We start from the raw sequence: 25,061 nt of genomic DNA on the forward strand, positions 1-25,061 counted from the left end.
CCCCTAGTGAGGTTGATTCACACTTTGTAATACAGTTAGAGTGTTTTGCATTCCTCATTCCATCATCAGGTTTCTCAGACCTACTAAGTGATTGTTTTTAAGTTGATTTTTTTTTTTTTTTTTTTAGTAATCTCTATACCCAGCGTGGGGCTCGAACTCATGGCCCTGAGATCAAGAGTCACATGTTCTTCCGACTAAGCCAGCCAGGGGCCCCCTAAGTGATTTTCTGGTTCTTCTTCCCTTTCATCTGAGCTCCTAGCAACCCCTGAACTTTGTTTTAAACTTGAAGTATAGCTGACATATAATATTATGTTAGTTTCAGGTGTACAACACAGTGGTTTGACAATTACATACATTATGCAATGCTCATCATGATAAAAGTGGTTCCCATTGGTCAGTTATTATTGACTATATTCCCTGTGCTCCCTAGGTTATACTTTTCATCCCCACGACTTTGAGTTATACAATGCAAATTCTTGACAGGCAGCATGCTCTAATTTTGAATCTTTTCTTCTCCATATTTCTTTTAAATAAATTATCAACATTCTGAATTCAGAATTTGCATTGTATAACTGGAAGTTTGTACTTCTAAGTCCCCTTCACCTATTTCACCCATCCTGCCACCCTTCTCCCTCTGGTAACCACCAGTTCTCTGTATCTATGGCTGTTTCTATTGTCGTTGTTGTTTGTTTATTTGTTTTATTTGTTAGATTTTAGATCATAGGGTATTTGCCTTTCTCTGACTTATTTCAGTTAGCATAATACCCTCTAGGTCCATCCATATTGTTGTGAATGATAAGATTTCATTCTTTTTTATGTCTGGGTAATATTCCACTGTCTATACATACCACATCTTTACCTATTCACCTTTCAGTGGACTTTTAGGTGTCTTCCATATCTTGGCTATTATAAATAATGCTACAATAAACACAGAGGTGTATATATCTTTACAAATCAGTCTTTTCATTTTCTTTGGGTGAACACCCACAGTCACTGAACTTTTTGCTGTGCTTGTCCAAAATGTCATGCAGTTGGTTTCATATGTTATGTAGCCTCTTCAGACTCATTCCTCTTACTTAGCCCTATGTATTTAAGTTTCTTCTGTGGCTTTTCATGGCTTCTTGCTCATATCTTCTTACCACTGAATAATATACTATTGTATGGCTGGACCACAGTTTGTTTATCTATTCACCATTGAAGGACATCTCAGTTGCTTCCAGTTTTTGGTGATAATGAATAAAGCTACTACTACATGTGCCTGTCTCTATTTTGACTAATGAAATTATTTATGTCACTCAATCTTCTCTTTATCAGTCTTGCTTGACTTTTTTTTTAAGTAAGCTCTATATGGGGCTTGACCTCACAACCCCGAGGTCAAGAGTCTCCTGCTCTGGGGCACCTGGGTGGCTCAGTTGGTTAAGTGTCTGACTTCGGCTCAGGTCATGATCTCATGGTTCGTGGGTTCGAGCCCCACATCGGGCTCTGTGCTGACAGCTCAGAGCCTGGAGCCTGCTTCAGATCCTGTGTCTCCCTCTCTCTCTGCCTCTCTCTCTCTCTCTCTCTCTCTCTCTCTCAAAAATAAATAAACATTGAAAACAAAAAAAAGAGTCTCCTGCTCTACTGACTGAGCCAGCGGGTGTCCCAGTCTTGCTTGACTTTTATTTATTTTGTTACTCTTATTAAAGAACCAACTTCAAGCTTTATTAATCTTGCTTAGTGTATTTTTATTTTCTGTTTCATTGACTTATATTTATGATCTTGGGTTTACTCTGATGTTTTTCTGGCTTCTTAAATTAGAAACTTACTAATTTTGGTCTTCTCTCATATAAAGAGTTAAGGTTATGAGAATTTTATTCAAGCCCTGCTTTTGCTGCATGCCACAAGTTTTGGTGGTGTTTTCTTGCCATTCACTTCTAAATGTTTTTGATGAAATTGTAGCATACCTATCTGCCAAATTGTGTGATATTCCCCAATATCCTGAGTATGTGTACAGAAAAAGTTGAAATATAGGGACAACCCAGGCTTAGAATTTTTCCAGGAAAGTACATTCCAACTACTGTATCTATTTCATACCTCACATCCACATCTCATTTTCTCCCTCCATCTCATTAGATCGTCTTTCTTCAGTTAGAGACTCTCTCTCTCATTGCACTTTCTTCATTTCACTATTGCATCTGTCACACATACCCATCATTAAATGTTAATGCCTAAATTGACTGATAATACTGGGGACTATGGCAGCTTCATAGGGGACTATGAGAGATGGAGATGGGAGAGGGCAAGGCGACTGAGTGGCACTTGGAACCTGAATTGACAGAATTGGTTAAATATCTCTGAGAGTATGGAAGCACCAGTATTACATTTAACATAATCTGCTGCTAAGAACTATCACAATTACCCACAAGCGCTCAGTATATTTGCTATATCTGTAATTATCCTGGGCCCTTCTTATAGAAATTGACAAGTGACTGTTCTCCTTGTCCAAGTCTCTTGGAAAAGAGGGAAAGGAACCTCTGCAGAAGGCTAGGTGACACAGATCCAGAGACACATGGGAGTAGAGACAGCCAAAGTGACATGGAAACAGAAGCCCTGGATCTAGGCTGACTTCCTGGGCAGGATATGTATTAGGGCAGTGTTTTTTGTAAGCTTCAGGGTGTCCCCTCCTTTAGAGGAGTGTGAAATAAATTTAATGGGTTGCAATCAGCATCTATTTTAAGTGAAACAGAACAGAAAGAATAGAAAATAACAGCTTGTGTCACACATGGCATAAGATAATCACTTTCTGTGAAACTTTTTTAATGTGTATGTATGTGTATGTTAGATCATAAGATAAAATGTATTTTTTAACTGTGGGTCATAATCAAAAACAGTTTAAAAGACTCTGGACAAGAGGCTTAAAGCAGACATCCAAGTTACATATGGCAGAAGAGAGAGCATAGGAAGAGTATGTGAACAAGGAGGAGATATTTCAGTTACGTCTCACAGGGACTGTTAGAGAAGGGAAAGGATGTTCTGGAGAAAGTGCGTGTACAAAGGCACTCTTGGGGAACAACAGAAGTCCATGAGGATGGAACCTCATGTAAGTAGGGAGGCATGGCAGAAGATGAAGGTGAAGAGGAAGATAAGTTGAGGTTCCATTGTGAATGGTCTTATACATGAAGCAAGCAGGGTTTATTTTGATAAACTTTATTTGTTTTGCAGGCCGAGGAAGCTTTTTTAAAAAAAGGAAGATAAGCCTAGTATCTTGAAGCCCACCGAGGAAAATGATCACGGTACCGTTTATTGAACATAGACAATGGGTCAATGTTGAACTTCTTTTTTTTTTTTTTTTTTTTTTTTTTTTTTTATTTTTGGGACAGAGAGAGACAGAGCATGAACGGGGGAGGGGCAGAGAGAGAGGGAGACACAGAATCGGAAACAGGCTCCAGGCTCCGAGCCATCAGCCCAGAGCCTGACGCGGGGCTCGAACTCACGGACCGCGAGATCGTGACCTGGCTGAAGTCGGACGCTTAACCGACTGCGCCACCCAGGCGCCCCAATGTTGAACTTCTTACTTTATATACATTAGTTTTATAACTGACTGGCACAGTAACTGCTAATATGGTTGGTATTACAGTGACTCTCGCTTGACAGATGAGCAGACCGAGGCTCAGAGACTTTTAGTTGCTACAGGCCATCCATCTATCAATGGAAAGGGTGGGCAGATCTGACCCCAAAAGCAGGGCACTCACCACTCCACAAAGATGGAGCCTCTAGATAGCAGCCTCATCACCTGGGAGAGACCAAAGGCAGAGAATACTTGGTTTTCACTCCAGCTTATGGCTCAAGCACAAGCAGACTGCTTTTCCTACTTGTGGGAGGTGAAAGACATGTCTGGAGGGGACTAGGGTAGGGACCAGCAGCCACACTGTCTCCTCACATCTTCAACTCTTGCTCTTCTGTCTGCAACCCTTTCTTTCCCTGCTTTAGTATGACTACCTTATGTCTCTGCCTTTTTATAAAACAGGGATAATGTTATCTGTTATTAGGGATGTAATGATAATTCCACAAGTTCTTCTTTAAAACATTTTGAGAATAAAGTAGTTACTGCTATTGACTTGTTCATTTTATACTTTTTTTTTTTTTTACTTGCATTTGAGGGTACATTGTTACAGCTCTATTTCCCAGAGCCAGCTGCCTTTTGTTACTCTTATTTTTCTCATTTACATGTGGAGGCTATAAGGCCCTGGGCAACTAAAGTCAAGTGGCAAATTACTGCCTAGCTCAGTTCTTACTTAATTAAATGTACCGTCTCTTTCTCTGGTCTCACTGGCCAGCCTGAGAAGTGGGCAAATAAGGCAGCTAACTACTTAAATATGTGAAAGATGCTAAAAGGCCTCTACCTAAAAATGCCTCCCAAACAAATGATTCTAATTCTACACACTTTCCAGTGGCCTGAAAAAGACACATCCCTTGTGGAGAAAGGGGAACCCTCTTACACTATTGGTGGGAATGCAAACTGGTGCAGCCACTCTGGAGAACAGTAAGGAGATTCTTCAAAAAGTTAAAAATAGAACTACCCTATGACCCAGCAATTGCACTACTAGGTATTTATCCAAAGGGTACAAAAATACTGATTCAAAGGGGTATATGCACCCAATGTTTATAGCAGTGCTGTCAACAATAGCCAAATATCTATCTCTCTATCTCTCTCTCTATCTATACCTATCACGGAATATTACTTGGCATTCAGAAAGAATGAAATCTTGCCATTTGCCATGATGTGTATGGCACTAAAGTATATTATGCTAAGCAAAATAAGTTAGTCAGAGAAAGGCAAATACTATATGATTCTACTCATGTGGAATTTAAGAAACAAAATATGAACATAGAGGAAAGGAAGGAAAAATAGAGAGGGAGACAAACCATAAGAAACTCTTCATATAGAGAACAAACTGAGGGCTGCTGGAGGGGAAATGGGTGGAGGGATGAGCTAAGTGGGTGATGGGCATTAAGGACACTTGTGATGAGCACTGGGTGTTATATGTAAGCGACAAATCCCTAAATTCTACTCCTGACCCCAATGCTACACTATGTATGAGCTCATTTGAATTTCCATAAAAATTTGGAAGAAAAAAACACATATCCTTTCCAACTTGTTTAAGGTATGAAGTTACCTGACAGGGATAATTTATTAGCTAACTAATTAGCCTGTCACAGAAGCCACCTGCCTCCAAAATCACCTAGAATAGAGAAGGGATCTGTAAGAATGACACCCAGAATTACATGATTTGATGGGTTAAGGGAGTGAGTAAAGTTAGAGTTAGGAATTAAGGGAAGAAAAAAATCCAGCATTTGAAACACCACTAGGGAAGGCTAAAACCCTGGAGCAGCCTAAGCACTTAGAGACATATGCATCTCTAGGAGAAAAGGTTTTAAATACAGGAGTAGGTGGGGAGTTAGTTTTGTAATGGGTACAGAGGTTTAGTCAAGGAAGATGAAAAAGTTCTGGAAATGGATGTGATGGTGGTGGCTCAAAAATGTGAATGTCCTTAATATCACAGAACTGCACACTTAAAATGGCTAAAAGCATAAGTTTCATAACTTTGTACACTACAAATATATTCTAGACAATCTGTGACAGAAATAAAGTCAAGGTTGCTTTCACCAATGTTGCCTTAGATGGTATTGTAGTCAGCAGTTAAGATGGGGCCAGTGATCCTCACGTCCTAGTATATTCTCCCCTGTGTTGTCCCATCCCACAGTGGATAGGGCTGACCCAAGTAACCAACAGCATACAGCAGAAATGACCTTCCAAGGCTAGCTCATAAAAGACATTGCAGCTTCTAAATGGTTTTCTCTTACATCTCTTGCTCTGAGGGAAGTGAGCCGCCACACTGTGAAAACACTCATGCAGCCTATGGAGAGGTCCAGGGATGAGAAACTGAGGCCTCTGGGCAACCTGCCAACCCAGTGGGGAGCCACCCAGAAAGCAGATCCTCTGGCAGCCCCATCCAACATCTGGACTGCAACCTCGTGACAGAGCCTAAGCCAGAACCACGCGGTTACCACTTTCCTCACCCACAGAAATTGTGAGATAACATTTATAGTTATTTTAGGACACTGTTTTGGGGGGTAATCTGTTACATAGAAATTAATAACACACAGGTAGAATGAAGACCTTTCATCAACTGCCTGAGGTTAATGGAATCTTCAGTCATTTCTGTATCTCTATTTGTTCCTGGATTATATCACAATTGCTTAAAGATATTCAATGATCCCATTTAGATAAAGTTGCATTTACCTTTATATTTTTTTTAAGCTTATTTACTTTGAGAGAGAGACAGCACGAGCACATGGGTGCATGGGAGAGGGTCAGAGCGAGAGGCAGAGAGAGAATCTCAAGCACGGGTTTGATCCCACGAAACGATAGATGGCGACCTGAGCAGAAATCCAGAGTCAGACGCCCAACCACTGAGCCATGCAGGTGCCTTTACCTTTACATGTTTTAAATACCCAACAGGTAACTTAAAAATATTTCCCCAAACTGGAGGAGTATTGCTGAATTTCAGACAGTTAAGGGTAGGAAGAGCAATTCCTAAACATAATATACCTTCTCAGGTAATGGGAATGTTTTTCCTTTAATACTTTTTAATGCTTAAAAACCTGAAGGCAGGCCAGTGTTTTAAACCATTTTACTCCTTGGGGCTCCTGGGTGGCTCAGTCGGTTAAGCACCTGACTCTTGATGTCAGCTCAGGTCATGATCTCATGGTTCTCTGACAGCACAGAGCCTGCTTGGATTCTCTCTGTCTCCCTGACTCTCTGCTTCTCTCTGTCTCTCTCTCTCTCTCATAATAAATGTTTAAAAATGTTTAAATCATTTTACTCCTTAATTTCTTGATTAATTAATACTCCTTGAATGCTCTTTAAATATACTTGTACAAAAAGAGGAGGTGGGGCCCCTGGATGGCTCTGTTGGTAGAGAATGTGACTCTTGATCTAAGGGTTGTGAGTTCAAGCCCCACACTGGGTGTAGACATTACTTAAAAATAAAATCTTGGAGCACCTGGGTGGCTCAGTCAGTTACGCATCTGACACTTGATTTCAGCTCAGATTCTGAGCCCATGGTTCATGGGATCAAGCCTTGCGTCTGGCTCTGCACTCACAGCATGGAGCCTAGGATTCTCTCTCTCCTCCCTCTCTCTCTGCCCCTGCCCCGACTTACGCACACACACACTCTCTCTCAAAATAAATACATAAACATTAAAAAATAAAATCTTAACAAAAAGAGAAGGTAAATAAATAAATACAATTAATTAATTTTTAAAACCAACTTAAGAGCTTTGTTAGAGCTCACTTCTTTTCTCTTGGCTCTGTATGTATGTACCTACCTAGAATTCTAATCTCTGCATCTGTGAGTCTCCAGTTTTTCAGCCCAAGCTTGATGAGCCGCAGGGCCCCCTCCAGTTGCTCCAACAGCCTGGTCAGACTAACTCGTACATCACTCCACCAGGGCAACATGAGCACAGTCAGCTGTTCCAGGATGTACAGCCTGTCAACTTCAAGAACCAGAGAGCAATGCAGGAATTTAATCCATCTCAATGGATTCTTCTTGATGAAGAATGAAGGGATGTGGGAGAAGGAATAGTCTTTATCTCTGCAGCCTACTCATTGTGCGATGATGCGATGAGAATCTACTTGAATTTTGGTTAATATTTTTGTGGAAAGTACTCAAGAGTATACAAATATTATGCAGAATAGTATAATGAAACTATATGTACTAATAAGCCAAACTTCAACAAACATCAGTTTATGGACAAGCTTCCTTCATCCTCACCTAATTCTTTTTCTCCTGAATTATTTTAAAGCAAATCTCAGACAGTAAATACAGTTCTTTTTTTAATTTAATTTAATTAATTTATTTTTTATTTTTTTAATGTTTATTGTTGAGAGACAGAGTGTGAGCGGGGGAGGGGCAGAGAGAAAGGGAGACAGAATCTGAAGCAGGCTCCAGGCTCTGCAGAGCCCAATGCAGGGCTCAGACTCATGAACCTTGAGATCATGACCTGAGCTGAAGTGGACGCTTAACCGACTGAGCCACTCAGGTGCCCCATATAGTTCTTAAAAAAAAAAAAGAAAAAAAATGTAATTACAATATCACTATCACACTTTAAAAATCTTATCATTGGGGTGCCTGGGTGACTCAGTCAGTTAGGTGTTTGACTTTGGCTCAGGTCAGGATCTTTCAAACTCAGGTTTGTGAGTTTGAGCCCCACATCAGGCTCTGTGCTGACAGCTCAGAGCCTGGAGCCTGCTTCAGATTCTGTGACTCCCTCTCTTTCTGCTCCTCCCCTGCTTCCACTCTGTCTCTTTCTCCAAAATAAATAAACATTAAGAAAATAAAATAAAAATCTTATCATTAACTCCTTAAACAAATTCGTTTTGAATATCAATTAGTCTCAGACACTGGCCCCCTAGAATGAAGCAAGCAGTTAGGAGCCTCAGGTGTGATGAGCGTGTGAAAACTGGTAGCTCAAAGTCATTGGTCTGTGTCCCTTGAGGGACGTATAGTAAGGCACACATGGACCAAAAAACATCAGGGCCCAGATACGTGTTTCTGACTATCTAGTACATATACTCAACTATGTGATTTTGGCTAAATTGTTTTTCTTACTCAGTTCTTGTAGAGCTTCATTTCCATCCTTTTCCAGGTGATTTTCAGATAAATCAAGAATGCTCAGTTTGGCCAAATTGTGAAGATTCTGAGCTGGGAAAAAATTTCAATCCAAAATTAAAAGGCTTTTACAGAACTATATGTGCATTTAAAAAATATCCATAGGAGGATCCTAAGTCCTTGTCTTCTTTGTTGATAGCATACACATCATTATTTGACCTGATTAGTTAAATTATTTAATTATTCCCAAAGGTATCTGGCTAGATTTAACCCTGAACTTTCATGGCTATGACTAAATGGACAGATAGATATTTCCAGTCCTAAGCTCTGACTAATAAACTTCATGTAAAGCCTAATGCAGCATAAAATATACTTGTTACATAACTATAGGAAGGTCACTCCATTTCTCCAAGCTTCCACTGAAGCTTCATCGTTAGAATGAGGAAGTTGAGGGGCGCCTGGGTGGCTCAGTCAGTTGAGTGTCTGACTCACAGTTCCTGAGTTTGAGCCCTGCATCAGGCTCTGTGCTGGTGGGGTGGAGCCTCCTCAGGATTTTCCCTCTCCCTCTCTCTCTGCCCCTTCCCTGTACATACTCTTTCTCTCCCTCTCAAAAATAAACTTAAAAAAAACACACAAAAACTTAAAAACAAAGAACAAGGAAGTTGAACTAGATAAAATGTAAGATTGCTTCAAATTCTAAAATGTCCTTATGCAGGAGAAACAAAGGAACAACAACAACAACAACAACAAAAACAGATGAAATGAGCAGTTCTTTGTTCATCTTAATTTAAATGATTTTGGTAATGTCATAGTTGTGATGTTAATAATAAAAACTTAGGAAGTAAAAAAAAAAAAAAAGACAGGTGAGAAAAATAGAAAACAAATAGCAAAATGGCAGATGAAAATCTATCCACATCAATAATTACATTAAATGTAAATGGACTAAGCACTAATTAAAAGGCAGAAATAAGACTGGATTTTTTTTTTCCCAAAAAGCAAGACTCAATTCCATGCTATCTGCAAAAGATATAATTATGTTGAGGTAAAAAATACAGAAAATTATTTTACACGCAAACATTAATCATAGAATACCATCACTCTAGCTAAAAACTGCTTAGTTCTTTTCTTTACATTAGGTATTTATCATGGTTGTTTAATTGAAGTTTCTCCTATCAAGACTAATAAGAAATATCTCTAATTAAAAGAGGTTTTTCATGATATATACTCTTATTAAACTATTAGCTATTATTATTATTATTATTAGCTGTTTTTAAAATTATTTTTTTATGTAAGCTCTACACCCAACCTGGGGCTTGAACTCATGACCCCAAGATGAAGAATCACATGCTGTACTGACTGAGCCAGCCAGTTGCCCCAGCTATTATCACTTTTACCCAATTGTAGAGTAAAATAACTTCTGGGGTTTGGTGCTTTAACATAAAAAACCCATGGAACTCCTCTCAAAAAGAGTACAGCTGCTATTTATAGTTCTAAGTCTGTCTGTTTCCAGGATCAGGTAGAGAAGTAAGGATCTACTTATCCTTGTTTTCCTAGTGTTTATCTAGCCTCTTCTAATCATGGGTTTCTCTAGCTTTTGGTTTATAGTAGCATACAAATGATTTCATTTTACAGATTCCGAGCAGTTTTTTTAAAGTTTATTTTTTTAAGTTAAAAAAATTTGTTTTAGTTTATTTGTTTTGAGATAGAGCACAAGTGGAGGAGAGGCAGAAAGAGAATCCCAAGCAGGCTCTGTACTGTCAGTGTGGAGCTCAACATGGGGCTTGATCTCACAAACCATGAGATCATGACCTGAGCCAAAATCAAGAGTCGGACGCTAACTGACGGAGCCACCCAGGCACCCCAAGACTCAACTCTTATATTAATGTACGTTAGCTGCATTTTAAAAGGGCAGTGGGTAAGAATTGGATGGCCTGAGAACATTTAAGAAAATCCTTCTCTCTCTGCTTCTCAATCATTTATTTATCCATCATCTAAATATTTATTAGGCAGTTATTATATACAGAGCATGTGCCAAGTTTCAAGCATTTATTTCTTCTTTTCTTTTTGTTCACCATATCTTAAAATTATAATATCTTCCATTATTCTGAAATGTTCTCCTAATTCTCCATTTTCATTCCAGTCATGGAGAAGATCATTAAAAACAGGCTAGATATTACCTGGAAGTCTTTATTATCTTTTCCAGTTTCTCTAAAAATTAAATTTCCTTTTGAGAGGCTTAACATGCATTAGTATGAAAGTATCACATGTTCTCTTACACTGTTCTCATTCACTTAATGCAGGCAACAGTTACCTAGGGTTTTCATAGCATTGGCAGACAGGCAGCAGGAGACTAATTGGATTTCTTCAAGGTCACAGGGTTCAGCTGACAGAGACTTTACTATGTAATCCATTCCCTTCCCAATGTCAGACAAGTGGGTTATATGAACTAAACACAACTTCTTCAGGTTTTTCAGACCTTCAGCTGCAAAAAGTAGGAAAGGAAATACATTAGGACACCAAGTTAATTTGATTTAAACATAGACTAATGGACTGAAAAGAAGGCAAAGAACAACTGCACACAGATCTTGCCACACTCTATCTCTAGAGACCTTGAGTTATAAAAGCTGAAGAGAGTTGTTCTTCTTTCAACCATTACTCTCCAATCTCTTGGACCATACCAAGGTCACCTATGAGGAGGTCATTCTCTCAGTAACATGAGAAAAACTATAGTAAATGGGCAGTATTTTAATGCATATCAATGTGTGCCTTTTACCATATTTTTGGTAGGATGAGGATGAAATATTCTGAATGAGCACTTTCTCTTAATCTCCCCCCAAATTTTAGGAGGGGTGGAGTCTGAATTCAGAGGGGTAGCATGGGGACTTCAGTTCCTTGGTGTGCTTCTAGTGTAACTGTTTATAGTCAACTATATAGTTTAGGGGTTGTGAACATGAGCTTTGCAGTCAGTTTGATTCCTGGATCCCATACTTTAATTGTGTAACCTTGGACAGGTTATTCAACATTTTGGCTGTGGATTTAGGGATAATTATACCTATGTCCTGGGACTGTTGTGAGGATCCAATGAGAGGAAGTATGTAAAAGTACCTAGTGTAGTGTATAACCTATGTATAGTAACCCTTTAATAAACAATAAATTTAGATTTGTCTATTTAAGCTCAGACTGGTTCCTTTTTTTGTTTTTAAAGTAGGCTTCATACCCAGAACAGAACCCAACGTGGGGCTTGAACTCGGAACCCTGAAATCAAGACCTGAGCTGAGATCAAGAGTCAGATATTTAACTAACTGAGCCACGCAGGCGCCCCCTACCCCAGACTGGTTCCTGGGGACCAGATCATCTGAGATAGGTATTTTTGAACCCTTTGTACCAATTAGTGAGACCTTGCACAAGTCAATAAACTGTTCTAGGTTTCAGTGGCAGTAAAATGAGAGAGTTGAACTAGATGCTCTGAGGCTCCTTCCAGCTCTAATACTCTGAGTAATTTATAGGCATGCAAGAGATGTTTATTGAACACTGGATTAATCTGATTATTCTTATATAGGCCATGTAATGAAAAAAAGGGCAGCCATTTTTCAATTATAGGATAAGGTTGTCTTTAGGCAGGAAGCAGAATAAAAAAGAATAAGGCTGAGGAACATTTAACTGAGAGCTCAAACAGTGGGGAAAAAAAGAGCCATGGGGGAGGGGGCAGAAAGCAGGGACACTGGAGGAAAACGGCTTCAATGGGAATCCTCCCTGTCCTGGAGAGGCTGGCTCCCTGTGACAAACCACACATTCTGCTCGTACTGTTTAGGTTTTCTTGGTCCACATTCCTTCTTGTGTTCCATTCCATTTACAAAGCTTTATTTAATTATGAAACCACAGTATAAACTTTTTTATACTGTTTCTATGCTTCAAATATAAACATAGTCAATCAGCCAGGAAGATAAAAACATATCATGGCTTCTGTCCCCCAAAGCGTTACAGTCTAGGTGTGTGCAATTTACATAAAATGGTGCTGAAGGATTGGAATGGCCATGGAGAAAAACGTCTAGAAAATCAATGTAACACAAGTAGATAAAGGCATCCTTGCCTTATACAGACACAACCAGTGTCTAGGAGTCTTAAGTTAACTGTTCTTATTATCAAACTTACATTAATAAAAATAACAAAGAAAATAAAAATCTGACCTAATTTTATAGCATCTTCCTCATTCATCTTAATGTTGTACAGTATGAGCTTCATAAGATTCTTCAAATTACCCAAGCTGTCAGTCAGACCACCTGGAAAAAGAAAAAAGAATTGACTATGTTCATTTGTCATTTACTAGATTTTTGTTACCAATCAAAAAATTTTAGCTTCTCCATGGGCAAGAAATGCTCATGAAATTGACACAAGAGTGTTTTGCTTTTGTTTTTTTGGTCAGAGATGGGCATCTTCTTTAGCTAAAACATGTTCTCCAAATATAATGGAGTTAGACTAGAAAATAATAACAGAAAGATAACAAGGAAATTTCCAAATACTTGGAAATTTAATAATAAGACTTGTAAGGTTTTCATGATGCTATCAAGTGATATAAATCCCAGACCAAGAGAATAAAACAAAAGAAAACTTAAGACAAGTATCATTCATGAACATAGAAGCAAAATCCTCAATAAAATATTACTAAAGAACTCAACCATATATAAAAAGAATATTATACAACCACCAAGTGGGCTTTATACAGAGAATGCAGAGCTGTTTCGATATTTGGATATCAATGTATGTAATTCAATGTATTAACAATCTAAAGAAGAAAAACTACATGATCAAGTATGTTGATGCAGAAAAAAACATTTGACATTATCTGACATACATCCATAATAATTCTCAGCAACCTAGGAATAGAAGGAAATTTCTTCAACCTGATAAAAGTCATCTACAAAAAAACTACAGTTGATATCATACTTACTGGTGAAAGTCTGAATGCTTTGTTGCTAACATCAGGAACAAGGGAGGATGTTCACTCTCACCCCTCCTATTCAACATTGCACTGCAAGTCATAATCAGTGCAATAAGGCAAGAGAATAAAATAAAAACAAATTGGAAAGGAAGAAATATGCTTTTTGGAAGTGACATGAAGTGAGTGTAGCAAATGTGTAGATTATAAGATTGATACACAAAAATCTATTGCATTTCTATATAGTAGCAATAAATATTTGGCAACCAATTTTTTAAAATTCCATTTACAGTAACTCCAAAAGAATCAAAAAGTTAAGTGTAAATCTGATAAAACATATGCAGGATAAACATGATGAAAACTATAAATTATGATAAAAGAAATAAAAGAAAATCTAAATAAATGGAAAGAGAAACCATGCTCATGGATTGAAAGATTCAACAAAATAAAGTTATCAATTCTCCCTAAAATGGCCTATAGATTTAATATAATTCCAACCAATATCCAGGAAGTTTTTGATTATATAAACAATGTGAAAGCCAAAGGAACCAAAATATAAAAAACAATTCTGAAAAAGAATAAAGTTGTAGAAACAACACTATTCAATTTTATGACTTCCTATAAAGCTACAGTTACTAAGACAAGATGAAATTATCAAGAAATAGACAAGGGTACTGGCAATTGATGGATCAATAGGCGAATAGAGTCCAGAAACACAGCCAACATAATCACAGCCAAATGGTTTTGGACAAAAGTACAAAGGCAATTCAAACATGAAAGAATAGTAATTTCAGTGAATAGAACAACTGGATATCCATATGCAAGAAAAATGAACCTTGATCTAAGCATCATATTTTATATAAGCATTAACCCAAATGGATCATAAATGTCAATGTAAACTTTAAGAAAAAAAGATAGGAGAAAATCTTCATGACCTGGGGTTAGGCAAAAAGTTTTTAGACATGACACCAAAAGCTTGATTTGTACAGGAAAAAAATGACTGCAACTAAATCTAAAATTTTTGTTCTATGAAAGAGGCTATTAAAAGAATGAAAAGACTAGGGGCACCTGGGTGGCTCAGTCGGTTAAGCGTCCGGCTTCAGCTCAGGTCATGATCCCATGGTCCATGGGTTCGAGCCCTGCGTCGGTCTCTGTGCTGACAGCTCAAGAGCCTGGAGCCTGCTTCAGATCCAGTGTCTCCCTCTCTCTCTGCCCCTCCCCAACTCATGCTCTGTCTCTGTCTCTCTCAAAAATAAATAAATATTAAAAATTAAAAAAAAAATGAAAAGACTAGCTACAGATTGGGAGAAAATGTTTTCAAATCACTTATCTGACAAAGGACTGGTATTCTTCATACACATTTGAGCATATAAAGAACACTCAAAACTCAACATTAAGAAGATAAATTACCTAATCAACAGATGGATGAAAACTTAGGATACTTGGCCAAAGAGGTATATAGTTGGCAAACAAACCTACAAAGAGTTTTCTATTTTATCAGATAAGTATGATGAAAGAACACTACACCCAGAGTTCCAGTTGCTCTACATCCTCGTCAGCACTTGGTGTTGTCAATTTTTTTTTCTTATTTTAAGGCAATTGTAGAATGACAAAAATAACACACACACACACACACACACACACACACACACACACACACACACAGGATGGCAAGTGCTAGTGAGAATGCAGAGCAGCTAAACCCCTCATATATTGCTATTGGAAATGTCAAATGGTACAAACTGGAAAATAGCGTGGAAATTTCTTAAAAAGTCAAGCAAGCACGAGGGGCACGTGGGTGGTTCAGTCAGTTGAGTGTCTGACTCCGGCTCAGGTAGTGACCATGAGTTTGAGCCTCACATCAGGCTCGCTGCTGTCAGCACAGAGCCCGCTTCAGATCTTCTATCCCCACCCGCCTCTCCCCTGCTTGCGTTCTCTCAAAAATAAATTAATATTTAAAAAAAAGTTGGGAGTGTCTGGGTGGCTCAGTGGGTTAAGAATCTGACTCTTGATTTCGGCTCAGGTCAAGATTTCTTGGTTGTGAGTTCAAGATCCACATCAGGCTCTGTGCTGACAGTGCGGAGCCTGCTTGGGATTCTCTCTCCCTACTCTCTCTGCCCCTCCCCAACTTGTGCTTGCTCTCTTTCTCTCTGAAAATAAATAAACTTAAAAAAAAAGTTAAACAAACACTTGTCATATGGCTTAGCAATCCCACTCCTAGGTATTTACCTGAGTGATTTGAAAACTTGTGTTTCACATAAAAACCTGCATACAAACATTTATAGTATCTCTGTTTATAATCGCCCAAACTGGAAATAAACTACGTGTCTTTCAGAGGTGATGAGATAAACTGTGGCATGTCCATATAATGTAATACTATTCAGCAAAGAAACAGATGAACTAGGAATATTCTGAAGAGATGTGGAGGGCAAAAATAGAAATCAACCTTGGGTAGAAATGTCAGGGAACTGAATTTTTAGCTATAAGAAAGAGTGAGCACTGATTACAAACTCAAATGTCAACAAGGTCCAGGGAGATAATGTCATTCCAAGAAGTAGAACAGGTGGGCACTGCCCACGTGGATATTATGTATCTTGTCCAAAGGGCACAGGAGAAGTTCATGAAGCTCTACCAATTGTTACCAAGTGAAGATGCAGGCCCACAGTTGCTGGACCTACAATTGTCAAGAGAAATGAGTAACCTGTGTTTTCACACTGCAATCTCCCAATGTCAAAATACTGACAACTCCGGCAGAAGGGTCATGGCTGGGGGATGTGAAAGGGAAGGAGGTTTCACTGTAGATTGTTTTATAATTTGAATCATGTGAATATATTACTTAAAAAATAAATTTTAAAAATTAAGAACAAAATATTGGCAAACATTCAAAAGAAAACTCTACATAATATGTAGGCTAAATTCAGCACAGAGGTGACAGTTTGCAAGATCAGCAGAAAGGAATAGCCATCAAGAGGAGATAGTGAGCTTCCTGACACAGAAGGTAATCTAAATGAAGTCTTGGTGACTATGCCGAACCTTATGGAAGGGATTCCTGCATTAAGTAGAAGGTTGCAAAGATTATCTGTGCAAGAGATTCTAGATTTTTCAAAATATTTACTTATCGAGGTGGGAGAGGGGCAGAGAGAGAAGGAGAGAGAGAATCCCAAGCAGACTCCATACTGTTAGCTCAGAGCCCCACCACGGGCTCAATTCCATGAACCAGTAGTGGAAATCAAGAGTCAGACACTTAACCAACTGAGCTACCCAGGCGCCCCAGATTCTAGATTTAAAAAAAATTTTTTTTAACGTTTATTTATTTTTGAGACAGAGAGAGACAGAGCATGAACGGGGGAGGGGCAGAGAGAGAGGGAGACACAGAACCGGAAGCAGGCTCCAGGCTCTGAGCCATCAGCCCAGAGCCCGATTTGGGGCTCGAACTCACAGACCGTGAGATCGTGACCTGAGCTGAAGTCGGACGCTTAACCGACTGAGTCACCCAGGGGCCCCAGATTCTAGCTTTTTAAAGTGATATGAAATTTCCTTTACAGGGTGACAGATGAGGCAGAGCTTGATGAGAAATCTATTGCAAATGAAAAGTAATCTTGGATTACAGTCAAGTAGAGCAAGGCCCCTGCCAGCCTGTAGGTTCACACCACAAAGTAGCCCCTGTTCAAGTCAGCGGGCTGGTCTACACAGGTAAAGCTGGTCTGTACAGGTAAGGCAGACATTCACCTTTAATAGTATTTTGCATTTGGGGAAAATTTGCCTTTATTCAGAAAGATTGGCTCAACTTGTATGTGTCTGAGATCTGAAATTTCTTCATGTTAGACAAAATCTGTCCCCACAATCTTTTTTCAAAATGAAATATAGTTGGCGTTGGGGTGGGTGGGGTGGGTATGTTCTGCAATCTCCTGGATGAGAATCCAGCAACACAATTAGCTACCAGCTCCTGCAAGTGATGAGTTTACAGGCTGGATTTCCTCCCAGAATTGAAGTGGGGAGGGGTGCCATTTGGCAGGGAAGCAGTGGGTAATGGATGGAGATGGAGAAGGGGGACAGGTCAGTGAAGATGAGCTTAACCTACCTCACATGCACGCACGCACGTGCGTGCACACGCACACACACACACACTACCATATAAACTATATTGCCATTCAGTCAGACCGTATAGCTTCAGCTCTGGGAATTCTCCCTAGGGCCTCCCCGTATGACAGTCTACCCCCTTATGGACCTCTCTTGCTCAGTCCTCCTACCTCTCTTCCAAGTCCTGACATCTGGTTGAAACTTATAGAAAATTCAGGGACCCGTGGGTGGCTCAGTCGGCTAAACATCTGACTTTGGCTCAGGTCACGATCTCGTGGTTCATGAGTTCAAGCCCCAGGTCAGGCTCTGTGCTGACAACTCAGAGCCTGGAGCCTGCTTTGGATTCTGTCTCTCTCTTTCTCTCTCTCTGTGCCCCTCCTTTGTTCATGCTCTGTCTCTTTCTCTCTCTCAAAAATAAACATTAAATTTTTTTAAAAATAAAAAAGAAACTATTAGAAAATTTAAAGCAAAACTGTATGATATCTAATATTTCCATGGCACCCAAACAGGCTTGATTATAGCTTAAACTGCTGATGTTTGTAATACCTGGCAGCCGTGGAGTCTGTAGGTCCTGAATACTCAAGGTTTTTAGGTTTGTCACGGATGTGATATGCTGCTCATCATCTATGGTGAGCGGACTGGCTTCCAGGATGAGAGAATAAATGTTCTTACAGGTGCGGAGGACCAAACTAAAGTTTCCAGCCACACCAGCACATCTCTTAATGCACAATCTGAGGTTTGTAGCAGAACTGAATATCTTTCCCAGATATTTGATATCTTGTTTATTCAACTTGCTGAAGTCCCGGAGTGTAACCTCCAGAGTCTTGAATTCCTGCTTCCAGTTGAAGAACAAAGACACAGCCCTGCTGGGAATGTAGGTTTCTGAGGACCCTTCCTGAGTCCTGCTTGTGTCTTCTGTGGTCGTGTCCCTCAAAGCCATAGCTTCTCCGTAGAAGTCCAGTTTAATGAAGTCCAGAGCACTTGCACAATTAGGCAAGTGTTCAAAGAAGTCAAATAAGTAATCGGGGATGTTCTCTGAATTGATATATAAGCTTTTGCCACAAAAGAAAGCTTCAAATTCTTTACTCAGGTCTGATTTGGATATACTCTCATGGAATAGATTAATGCCACACTCTGTAAAGGAACTGATGTTTATGGCTTTCAGAGTTTCTTGCACGGTGGTGTTTTTCACATTTTGTATAGACTCCTGCCTCCAGAGAGGCTTCTGGGTGACGGAGAGCCCAAGGAGGCTGCCATGTTGATACACTGCTGCAAGGTGTTCCAGAACACTCCTGGTGGCTTCAGGAGATGATCCACATGTGTACAGGAGCAGGTTGCTATACTTGGATGTAATGTCTGAAATGAAAACCATTTTCTGCAAATAACCTTTCCCCTTTGTCACTTCCTCTGGCTCTTGAGACTTCAGCAAACTGCTGAGTCTGCGTCCTGCTATGTACTCCTGGAAGGAGTTATGAAAGAATTTATACTTTGGCTTGAACTGTTGAGCTGTGTATTTACAGAGGAGTCCAGTTGTCAGTAGGACATCCTCGTTCACACTGGACATGTCCTCCGGTTGGAAATCAAACCTGTGGGAGAACACGCCCTCCAGAGCTAGGTCTCCACAGTGGTTCAGGCTCTGAGCGAAGTCACCTGCAGCCAGCCCCTTAAGTTTGTACTTGTTCTTCTGTATCAGCAGGTCATAGAAGGTGCGGAACAGTGTCGTTTGTGTATAGGAGTGGAACTCACTTTCCCCCATCTGGATTACACAAGTGATGACCACGAAGAGAGGGGTCTTCATCAGGTTCCTCAAGCATCTGGATTTCCTAATTTGGAGCAACAAGCCTTCAGCATGCTCCTTCATCAGCACTTCTCGGATGAGAGTCTGGGCACTGTCCTCTGTCATGTCCCCTACCTCGGCAATCAGGGCACCAAACTGCCTGATGTGTCTCAGGCACTCAGTGGTGGTGGTGACAATGACCGTATTCTTGAAGCGGTGGTTCTCCTTTATAAGGGCTTCGATCTCTGGGCAGTTCTGGGCCTTGAATTCATTGTAGCCATCAAGGAGAAACAGAACTCTCTGCCGTAGCTTCAGCAGCATGGCCATGAAAGTCTGCTTCCTGATGGTGTCAGGTATATCCAGGAGTTGATCACACAGAGTTTCAAGGAGCCCACCCTGGGCCCTGCTCAGACGGACAAAGAAGACTAATTTGAACTTGGTGAGAGCCCCACACGTTCCGGAAGCCCAGAGCATCGCGATTTGCTGCAGCAGAGTGGACTTCCCTTTGCCTGATTCCCCCTCAATGATGCAGGGACTCTGAAGAGTGTCTAGCAGCCCATCCAGCGTCAGCTGCTCCAATCGGTGATGGTGATGGTCCTTTCTCCATAGAACAGGTTCTGTGAAGGTGCTTTTCAAATTAAAAATTATGTCAAAGTCTTCACCCAGAGGATAGAAGTTCAGAAAAGATGGAGTATTGTATAAATACTTTAGACTCTGAGCCAAATCATCTAAGACTTCTTCTGACATCTGCTTAGAAAGACCTGTTAGAGAAGAGGTAAGGTTAGAGGACCCAATTCTATGTTTCCCCAGAACTTAAGTTTTCAGGAGGATGAAGAGGGATTTATGTTGGGAATACTCCATTGGTGACTTTACTTTCCTTCTCCAGTTCTGAGCTGGCACAAAGGGTTCCAAATATTTACTCTTCCCCTTTTGTCTTCTGTTTCCTTCTTTCCACCACATGGTCTTTGCAGCAGTCAATTGGAAATAGGAGGAGTCTGTGTTTGGGTTAAGTTCGAAAGTGTGTGAGAATAGTGGGGTGGTGTGGGGTGGTGTGGGCCATGAGTGGTGGTTAGGGGTAACTTTCCCCAGATCAAGCCTTAACCTTGATTAAAATCTATCATAAAACAAAATACAAGTTATTATTTAATGATAATATTATTAAAAACGATTCTGCATTGGCCTAAGGAATGTCAAGAACCATGACTGCATTAACTTAAGTGCCTTCATTATCCAGTTTGATTTTGAAATGAGTCTTTACTAAATCATTAATCCCTGACCCTGGCATTACTTATTTGGCTTCACCAACAAGGGATATAATGGGAGTTTTTTCTGAGAGTGTCTGACTTTTTCCTTCGCAGAACCAAAACCCCCTACCCAGTGATGTAAAGAGGGAGGAGGGCAGAGGCTCTCTCATGGGGATTATGAATCTTCTTCATGGTTTATTCTGTTTGTAGAACAGATACAAGAAAACTGATACTTACTTTGTCCATTCAAGTCCTGAAACAGGGGATAGTTCCACTTTTCAAGGGATTTGAGAAAAAGGTTACAGGATTCCGAACCCTTCTTCAGAATCATGTGAATGATCCCTCTTGCAGCATCCTGCTCAACCTTCTCACAGCAAATGACACTTACTTCTTCGTAATTCAGAACATTCCACACAAATAGCTCATCCACAATTTGCTTTATAACAGTCATTCCCATCCTTTGAATGAGCACTTGACTATTCTCCTTTATGAAATTCACTGAGGAGATGGGGGAAGACACGCACATCGATTTATTTATGTAAAATGTACATCTCAGCATCCTGTTGACAGAGCAGTAGGGTCATGCAGTTTTCCCCCTCTGGACCCACCTTGAGCTATGGAAATGTCAAATGTTTGAATTCCAGGCCCTCAAGAAAAGCTCTGCAAAACCCTCCACCCTCAATCCCAGAGTTTTTATTGAGCAACATGGTGTTTCTTTGGTCATGAAGTAAGGGGAGCAGTCTTGTGCCCCAATATAAAAGGGTCTCTAGGGAGGTCATAGTGGTAAGACTGTGGGCTTTAGAATAATGAAACTGGCTTAGGATCTGCTAGTTGCTACCATCTGTGTAACCTCAGCAAGTTGCTAAATCTCTCTGAGCCTATTTCAGTGCTGTGCTGCTAAATATTGAACACACTTGGGACGCCTGGGGGGCTCAGTCGGTTAAGCATCTGACTTTGGCTCAGGTCATGACTTCGCGGTTTGTGGGTTCAGCCCCGCGTCGGGGGCTCTGTGCTGACAGTTCGGAGCCTGGAGCCTGCTTTGGATTCTGTGTCTCCCTCTCTCTCTGCCCCTCCCCCGCTCACACTCTGTCTCTCTCTCTCTCTCAAAAATAAATAAACATTAAAGAGTCTATTTCTGGGGCGCCTGGGTGGCGCAGTCGGTTAAGCGTCCGACTTCAGCCAGGTCACGATCTCGCGGTCCGTGAGTTCGAGCCCCGCGTCAGGCTCTGGGCTGATGGCTCGGAGCCTGAAGCCTGTTTCCGATTCTGTGTCTCCCTCTCTCTCTGCCCCTCCCCCGTTCATGCTCTGTCTCTCTCTGTCCCAAAAATAAATAAAAAACTTTGAAAAAAAAATTTAAAAAAAAAAGTCTATTTCATATATATATATATATATATATATATACACATATATATGTATATATGTAAACACCCTTTTTCTCTGGGGGTAAAGGCCCTAATTTGTAGCATGTCACCAATTTCCATGGTAGAAATATTTTTGCAATGGCTGATTTCAAGCTAATAACATGTCAGCTGGCTAAGAAAAATCATGAAAATTCAACAGTCAGGTCTCACTAAACAGTAAGAACCAGATCCACTCCAGCCCTGGTTGCTTACCTGTCACACTGGAGCTGGGAACACTATTGAACTTATGAAGTTATGAGAATTCCTGTATAATATCTCATACAAAAGAATAGCTCAATACGTTACTTACTGTTTTTAGCCAACGATTCTGCTGTCACCACTCAAAGGAGTAGCACATTTTACCTCCCATAGAATTTGCTCTTTTCTGTAGAGTATGTGTGCAAAACAGTCGTCTGTACCAGGGGTGAGCTCTGGCACCTCTCCAAGTTCCCGGAGAAGCTGTATCACTTCTGTTTCCAGCTCTCTGAGATCTAACTCTCAGATGCAGACCACACTGCACCTAAGCAGCCCTTCACAGCTTGGAGACATGTCTCCCTGGTTTTTCACTCTTGGGCACTGTCTGCACTAGTTTTCTTCCTGTATTAGGCTGCTCCTGCTTTTCAGATCTTAAGCTCATCTCATATAAATGATGTGCTCCTCCTGAAGACCCCAAGGCCTCTCTGGCCTGAAAGCCACCATCTGGCACTCATTCTGATCCCCAGGATTTCACCCAGCTTCCCTTTCTGTCCGTCTCAGTTTCTACCACTAACCTCAGTTGGAATGGTACCAGATGACAGTGCACATGACCTGTCAGCGAGTCTTACCTCTCCCCTCCAGGGTCTCATCTGTCCTCTTGGCTTCTGCAGCATCCCTACAGAGATGACCCTTGAGTCTGAGTCTAGCCAGGCTCTTCATTGGATAGCCAAAGAAATGTCACCTCAGAGAGGCCTAGAGACTATGAAAGGTCACAAGGCTAGACTTTTTTAATTTCTATTTAATATTTATTTTTGAGAGAGGGAGAGAGAGAGAGAGACACACACACACAGAGTACAAGTGGGGGAGGGGCAGAGAGAGAGGGAGACAGACTCTGAAGCAGGCTCCAGGCTCTGAGCTGTCAACAAAGAGCCCAACATAGGGTTCGATTCCACAAACCGTGAGATCATGATGAGATCATAACCTGAAGTCGGACGCTTAACTGACTGAGCCACCCAGGCACCCAATGCTAGCCTGTTTGAGACTAACATTTCTTCAGCTATAAAATTAAGACATTGATACTTTCTCTGTTTGGAAGACTGATGAGAAAGATTTAATAAAATCACATAAGTCACATACATAAAAATGTTTTAAAATTTGAAAAGTGCACTGCTGTGTAACTGTAAGGTATTCTTATTGTTAACCGTGGTGTACCTCCCCCTGTCTGGACTACCATACTCCTCTCTTATCAAGTAATTAGGTGAAAACACTGCTGCTTATTCATTCATTCATTCATTCATTTATTCATTCATTCAGTATTCATTCTTATCAGATTCTATCTAGGCCAGTGCTAATACAGTACAATATTCTGAGATGATGGGCATGTCCTCAGTTTGCACTGTCCAGTAGAGTAACCACTAGCCACGGTGGCTCTTGAACACTTGAAATGTGGCTCGCCCAACTGTGCAACTGAATTTTAAATTTTACTTAATTTTTATTTATTTAAATCCATATTTAAATAGATACATGTGGCTAGTGGTTACCACATTGGATAGCACAGGTCTCACTCCAGTCATCAAAGTGGAAAGCATTACATTTTGGTTGCCACTTGGATCCATACCATGTTTCTTCACAATGATCTCGACAGGTGTAGCTCTTTGCTGTCTGGCTGGGAGGATGCAGCTGAATAGGGAATGGCAGGGGACCAACATTTTAAAACATACACCTGGTTACTCTTTGTGCGTAAATCCTGTTCTATATGGGGTTGTGCCGGTTATCATGGGTTGCCATGTTTGTAACTGAATTCTCAAAACCACAGAATATTTATGGGGAATTCCACAAATAACTGTTGGGGAGAAGACACAGATTGATTTTCCATTCAATATCATCCCTATTTGGTGGCACGCTATACAACCAAGCAGATTTAATTTCTAGTATACTTACTTGTTCTGAAAAAAAGATTTTCACTTTTCTATATCTCAATAGATGATATTTCCAAATGCACAGGTCAAAGATGATTCTGATAGTGTTCCCTTCTTTTTGTACAACTGCTCCTCATTCTGTAAAACTAACAAAACAGAACCAAAAGCTATCAGGCAGCAACCATTGTCACTTTTGTACTTATTTTTTTTCCACACCAAATAGGGACACACTGTATATACTGTTTGACATTCGTTTGTTTGTTTTTTTTAATTTACTATATGTTTTCAGACCTTTCTATATCAGTTAAGTTTTAAGCTAATTCATTTTATTTAGTTATGTTTGTTTGTTTTAGTTATCTCTACACCCAATGTGGGGCTTGAACTCACAACCCTGAATCAAGCGTCACATACTCTTCTTACTGAGCTAGCCAGGTGCCCCTTAAACTGCTTCATTTAAAAAATCAACCTCATGGGGCGCCTGGGTGGCGCAGTCGGTTAAGCGTCCGACTTCAGCCAGGTCACGATCTCGCGGTCCGTGAGTTTGAGCCCCGCGTCAGGCTCTGGGCTGATGGCTCGGAGCCTGGAGCCTGTTTCCGATTCTGTGTCTCCCTCTCTCTCTGACCCTCCCCCGTTCATGCTCTGTCTCTCTCTGTCCCAAAAATAAATAAAAAACGTTGAAAAAAAAATTAAAAAAAAAAAAAATCAACCTCATTGGGGAGCCTGGGTGGCTCAGTTGGTTTGGCATCTGACTTTGTCCCAGGTCATGATCTCTTGGTTGACAAATTTGAGCCCCACGTTGGGCTCTGACAGCTCAGAGCCCGGAGACTGCTTAGGGTTCTGCGTCTCTCCCTCTCTC

The 25,061-nt window shown here is 40.4% G+C and overlaps 1 protein-coding gene and 1 long non-coding RNA gene across 6 annotated transcripts in view; one reads left to right on the forward strand and one right to left on the reverse strand.

Moving 5' to 3' along the window:
• NLRC4 (NLR family CARD domain containing 4) overlaps window positions 1-25,061 on the reverse strand; it is a 37,588-nt gene that overhangs the window by 6,083 nt on the left and 6,444 nt on the right. For 3 of the 5 annotated variants that reach the window (XM_078444817.2, XM_078444818.2, XM_078444819.2), the window contains 7 exons: window positions 24,228-24,351; window positions 20,929-21,189; window positions 18,217-20,208; window positions 12,842-12,934; window positions 10,966-11,136; window positions 8,655-8,747; window positions 7,372-7,539 (listed from right to left, as the gene is read on the reverse strand). In XM_078444817.2, coding sequence (XP_078300943.1) covers window positions 7,372-7,539; window positions 8,655-8,747; window positions 10,966-11,136; window positions 12,842-12,934; window positions 18,217-20,208; window positions 20,929-21,189; window position 24,228 — 2,779 coding nt within the window. In that variant the 5' untranslated portion in view covers window positions 24,229-24,351. Of the gene's footprint in view, window positions 1-7,371; window positions 7,540-8,654; window positions 8,748-10,965; window positions 11,137-12,841; window positions 12,935-18,216; window positions 20,209-20,928; window positions 22,048-24,227; window positions 24,352-25,061 lie in introns of those variants that run through there. The other 2 variants (XM_060645111.3, XM_060645130.3) reach the window with 2 other exon arrangements.
• LOC132687282 (uncharacterized) lies at window positions 4,486-19,470 on the forward strand. The gene is made up of 4 exons (XR_009614035.2): window positions 4,486-6,071; window positions 17,136-17,302; window positions 18,345-18,544; window positions 19,364-19,470. It is a non-coding gene; the product is annotated as an uncharacterized LOC132687282 (long non-coding RNA).

The sequence above is a fragment of the Panthera onca genome, chromosome A3 (assembly GCF_046562875.1).
Source record: "Panthera onca isolate mPanOnc1 chromosome A3, mPanOnc1 haplotype 2, whole genome shotgun sequence".
NCBI classification, from domain to species: domain Eukaryota; kingdom Metazoa; phylum Chordata; class Mammalia; order Carnivora; family Felidae; genus Panthera; species Panthera onca.